The sequence below is a fragment of the Pseudomyrmex gracilis genome, unplaced genomic scaffold, assembly GCF_002006095.1.
Source record: "Pseudomyrmex gracilis isolate BER0280 unplaced genomic scaffold, ASM200609v1 scaffold_133, whole genome shotgun sequence".
Classification (NCBI taxonomy): Eukaryota; Metazoa; Arthropoda; class Insecta; order Hymenoptera; family Formicidae; genus Pseudomyrmex; species Pseudomyrmex gracilis.
Window position 1 is genome coordinate 396,414 of NW_018020717.1, and position 5,463 is coordinate 401,876.

A 5,463-nucleotide genomic window follows, 5' to 3' on the forward strand; every position below is an offset into this window, starting at 1 on the left:
GAAGAATATCATCTAAAATCTTGAAGAAGATTTTTTAAGTATAAAATCTTCTACTTACGAGAATATAATTTTTTTGGTGTGCGCAATTGTTGTCTCTGAATCGCGCGAACGCACATTCTATTTTGCAGTGCATCTATTCCGTCAGCAGACGACATCTCAACATGGTGTTGCTGAACGGTAGGTTTCTCCCAAATTTTGTTTACAAAATTCTTTTGTAACGCGTGTAAATGTTGCCGCGTGAAAATATTGTTCTCGCGATGATAACAAAGAAACACGTCGTTGTATTTTCGCTGATATTTGTAGAAATTTTAATTGATGAACATTTCGACCACAGTACGTAATTTCTCTCTCAAGCAAACGAATTCGATCGATCGTCCCAGTCGAAATTCGAACTTTAACGTAGGTTAGACGCTCCCCGAGAGATCTTTCTCTCGTTTAGAAAAAAAAGTTCCCTTGACATCCGATGACGCTGCGAAGCCGCAAGAATTCGCGCGTATCGTTTTACGCCCCTGTGGTGCGGTCCTTCACTTTTCATTACGCGGATCTAAGTTGCTGCACCGTGGTCTCGTATCGCGTCAACCAATTTGCTAGTTCGAATCTCGAACAACATGCTCAAGTCAGCCGATGATTTTTCACCGAGGTAGCCGCGGAGGAATATCCGAAGGTGCGACTCTGTTTCAATAAAAAACTCGTGGACGCCGATTTGGAAAAGGGAACGATGACGTTCTTGAAGTGAGTGAACGCATTTCTCATCTCGGACGGATTTTTTTTCGCCATTCACAAACCTCCGTTCTTCACTTTCAGCACAAAAACGGGAGCGGTGGAAGACGCGGAAGCTGATCTGATAATCGGCGCCGACGGCGCGTACTCGAAGATGCGAAAAATCATGGGCAAATCACCGATCTTCGATTGCTCGCAGGCGAACGTCGAACTCGGATACGTGGAACTTTCCGTGCCGTCTGGCGCAAATAACGAGGTGAAATAACGCGCCCGTTTTGCACAAGAGAGAGAGTAATTAACCCTTAACCCGCACACTTCATACCCTAATAGGAAATCATTTACAAAATTATGTGACAAAATCTTGCACTGAAATTGTAATTTCCAATTATACAGACATATTTTAGGAAATAGATGCAAAAACGTCGATCTTTTCTGAAATATTTGCAGTTGTTTGCAAAATTATTTTCCAAATACTATTTCGACAAAAGAATAACGATATGGCAAATCATCTTAGCGGTATATTTGCAAAATATTAATTTCACAAAGAAATTGTCCAATAATTGAGAAAAAAAATTCAGCTATGTGACGTTTAAAATATGTAGAAATATGATTGCATATGAAGAAATGCAAGAAATCGTCGTCACTCATGCACCGAAAAAATTGTATTCTTGTTTTGAGGAGATATCCCACTTACTTTAAGTATATTTTATACTAAAAGAGGCGCCAAGAAGGAGGAAAATCCTCTAAATAGTAATATTGATAAGAATATATACTGATTAGAATATATACTAATTAGATTTATATATATATATATATATATAATCAGTACGTAATCTATATATCTTTTGCATTAATAACGATATTTAGTAAGATTTTTTAAATAATTTTATTTTTATTAACATTTTAAAGTTTCTCATACATATTACCTATGTTTAATTTTTTATTTTTAATGATCATAATCTATATCTATATTTATATTCTTTTTAGTTATTATTTTTATAATAAAATGTAAACTAATACACAGTATAATAATAATTTTAACATTTAATTATTTTTATTTTTAATTCCTGACGCGCTGTGCACAAAAAGCCTCTATAGAAAAATATATATATCTCACTATCAAAAAAGACTATTCTTAATATATTCTTAAATAAAAAATATATTTTTAATTTCAGAAGAATATCATCTAAAATCTTGAAGAAGATTTTTTAAGTATAAAATCTTCTACTTACGAGAATATAATTTTTTCGGTGTGATGTCATATTTGTGCAATATTTTCACAATTTGCCTATTGGAGGTATATACTGTGGAAATGCATAACGACTTTTTCGCAATTTTTGACAAATATTATTTACAAAATTTTATTTCGACAAAACTGTCGCGTTATGGCGAATCATCTTAGTGCGATCATTGCAAAATCGTCGCCATTCGAGATGCCATTTTTGTGCAATATTTTCACAAATGTGCCTATTAGGATAGGAATCGCATAGTCTGCATATGGGGTACGGTCTACCCCACAAAAATGATCATCAAATTCACAGAAATTGTTATGATAACTTGAAAAAATTTTTATACACTATTTGAAGCATCTATAAAAAGACGTCATAGTTTTTTTAATGATTTTTCAATTTTAAGTTAGTGAAAAAAATTTCCTAAAAGAAACGATTTACGTAGCTATATCTTCGTGATTCAAAAATGCTTGGGGTAGATTCCACCCCACTGTGCAAATTAAGGGTTAAAAATTACTTGATTCTCGAGTCCTATGCGAAAGGATTCAATCAAGCGCTTCTAATTTGATTTCGTTTAGTTTCTAATGAGCGGTAACAATCTTCATATCTGGCCGCGCGGTGAATTTATGATGACGTCGCTGCCAAACAAGGACCGCACGTTCACCAGTAACTTGTTCGCGCCGCTTTACGTGCTCGATAAACTGAAGACGCCCGAGGCGGTGCTGAATTTCTACACCGAACAATTTCCGGATCTGTTGCAACTAATAGGCACGCAGAATCTGTTGAAACAGTTTTCCGAACAAACGCCGAGAACGTTGATATCGATCAAGGTTAGATCGTCACGATTCATTCAAAATTGTCGCAGTCAAAAGTTTGAAATGTATTTTACTTCTGTGTAAGAAAAAATATTATTATTAGCATTTTCTCACGTATTTGCAGTGCAAACCTTATCACGTTGGAAAAACTGCTGTTATCGTTGGCGATGCCGCCCACGCAATGGTTCCTTTTTACGCTCAAGGGATGAATACCGTAAGGTCCCCAGTAAAAAATTTTCCATGTATAAAATTGTATGGACATATTCGGCATATAAAATTTGCACAATTAGAAATAATTATTTTAATTTGTGTATAAATATATATATGATTATATATCAAAAATTTTTTAAAAATATAGTAAAAATATAGTTTTATACAATTTTTTTGTATGTAACATGATACTAATAGAGTTATTTTGTAATTTATATATATATCAAATTATATATCAAAACTTTTTTAAAAATATAGTAAAAATATAGTTTTATACAATTTTTTTTCCGGTAAAAAATTTTCCATGTATAAAATTGTATGGACATATTCGGCATATAAATTTGCATAATTAGATATAATAAGTTTAATCTGTGTATAAGTATATATGATTATATATCAAAAATTTTTTAAAAATATAGTAAAAATATAGTTTTATACAATTTTTTTGTATCTAACATGATACTAATAGAGTTATTTTGTAATTTATATATGTATCAAATTATATATCAAAACTTTTTTAAAAATATAGTAAAAATATAGTTTTATACAATTTTTTTGTATCTAACATGATACTAATAGTTATTTTATAATTTGATATGGAATATCTCTGAAGCCATTCTCTTAAAAAAAGAAATTCTCCGTGTATAAAATTGTATGGACATATTCGGCATATAAATTTGCACAATTAGAAATAATTATTTTAATTTGTGCATAAGTATATATATGAAAAATTGTTTACCGGGTTGGTTTGTCTGTTTTTGATTTTTATTTCTCTCTGATAATGCGCGGCAACTTACGTAACGTTACAACGTGTAGTTTTGACATTTCAACTTCTTTTTCACACATCGTCACAGGGTTTCGAGGATATTTTGTTGCTCGATGAACTGATGGAAAGCTACGATTCGGACTTCGCAAAGGTGTTGCCGAAATTTTCGGAATTACGATGCGACGACGGCCACGCGATATGCGACCTCGCAATGTACAATTATTTGGAGGTATGCTGCGTGTGAATTAATTTAAGGACGTTCTTAAATTCCAAAATATGGATGATTTAAGTTTCAATTTTTAACATGGATTTCCTATGCNGAGCCTTTGTGAAGTGAGGTTTTTTAAAGTTACTGACGACAATTTTTGTAGGATTTTTTTAAAAAACAAGTATGTGGTAGCGGAGAGTGTCTTAATTAAAATACGATTTTGAATAATACGGTGAGCAACCCTTGTTTTCAAACTGTAGCTTTTTTTTTGTTTTTTTTTGGGGGGGAGGTTTTTTGTTTTGCTGGATTTATGTGCGCTGTGTACTGCGCAGCTATTTTTGAACTTCTGCGCAGAGTAAGCGGATCTTAGCAGTGCTGAATAGCTCAACTTAACTTTGTTACAGCAGCACAAACTTACTCATGAGAAGAGATATTTTAGGTTGCTAACCACTGTAGTCGGAGAACGTCCTTAAGCAAGTAACTACACTCTAAACGCGAGCGCAATGTCGCGTTGTTTTTTGTTTAGATGAGGGATTTAGTGACGAGAAAATCGTTTCGTCTTCGAAAATCGTTGGACAATGTTTTGTACACGTTACTGCCGAATTACTGGATACCGCTTTATAGCAGCGTGCAGTTTACACGGATGAGGTTTCGCGACTGCATAGCCAACAAAGAGTGGCAAGACAAGGTGGGATACCATAAAAAAAAAAAACACAATGGAAAACTACAGGTTGTTGCAAAAATGATTTGATTACAGGTAATACAAACGAGTCTCCGGTGTCTTGGAGTCGCGATCTTTGGCATTTTATTTATGTTTTTTCTACAAAGTATCGCATGAAGTTGTGAGCGCGATTTATTCTCGCCGATTCTTTACGATAACAAAAATAAACGTACAGGTAAAACACACTTTAAATATTATTAATAAATTTTAAAACGCAATTTACATTTATAAACCGTAATGGACAACAAGAATGTAATCAATAAAGGTAGAATACATATATACATATATATATCAGAAAAGCGCTTTGCAGTTTTAGAACAAGCTCACCCTTTTTTGGAAATCTTCACGTTATTCATGTTTTCAGTTTGAAAAAGTAGCAATTTCATATGCTATGGTATAATCACACGTTCTGACATTCAAATTTTATTCATGTAAACGATTACGTACGTTCATTATACGACGTTTGTTATTTACATGAGACAAGGTTGTCACTCATGAGACGTAAAGAGACGTAAAACTACGAGTATTCCACGTTATATTGAAAAAGAATGTTTTATGAAGTTTTCTAAACAGAGACAAATATCCGAAGAATAGGATACACGCCTCTTTACGATTTTGCAACAAAGATATATTTTTAGTCAAAATAGGTGCCAGTTTTTAAAAAGCGTTACGTGTGTTTGTTACACTGAGAAAAAAATACTATTAACTCAACTAAATGCGTTTAGTTGAGTTTCAGTTTGTTATCTGAAATATCTTGTTTTTTTTATTCAAACATATGGTAATAAAGATAACAA

At 32.9% G+C, this 5,463-nt stretch overlaps 1 protein-coding gene across 2 annotated transcripts in view; it reads left to right on the forward strand.

The window, feature by feature from the left end:
• LOC109856759 (kynurenine 3-monooxygenase) overlaps positions 1-4,893 on the forward strand; it is a 6,227-nt gene extending 1,334 nt beyond the window's left edge. For both annotated transcript variants that reach the window (XM_020432384.1, XM_020432385.1), the window contains exons 4-10: positions 129-177; positions 645-732; positions 805-976; positions 2,528-2,779; positions 2,889-2,978; positions 3,829-3,969; positions 4,475-4,893. In XM_020432384.1, coding sequence (XP_020287973.1) covers positions 129-177; positions 645-732; positions 805-976; positions 2,528-2,779; positions 2,889-2,978; positions 3,829-3,969; positions 4,475-4,699 — 1,017 coding nt within the window. In that variant the 3' untranslated portion in view covers positions 4,700-4,893. The remainder of the gene's footprint in view (positions 1-128; positions 178-644; positions 733-804; positions 977-2,527; positions 2,780-2,888; positions 2,979-3,828; positions 3,970-4,474) is intronic.
• Positions 4,894-5,463: the final 570 nt, after the last annotated feature.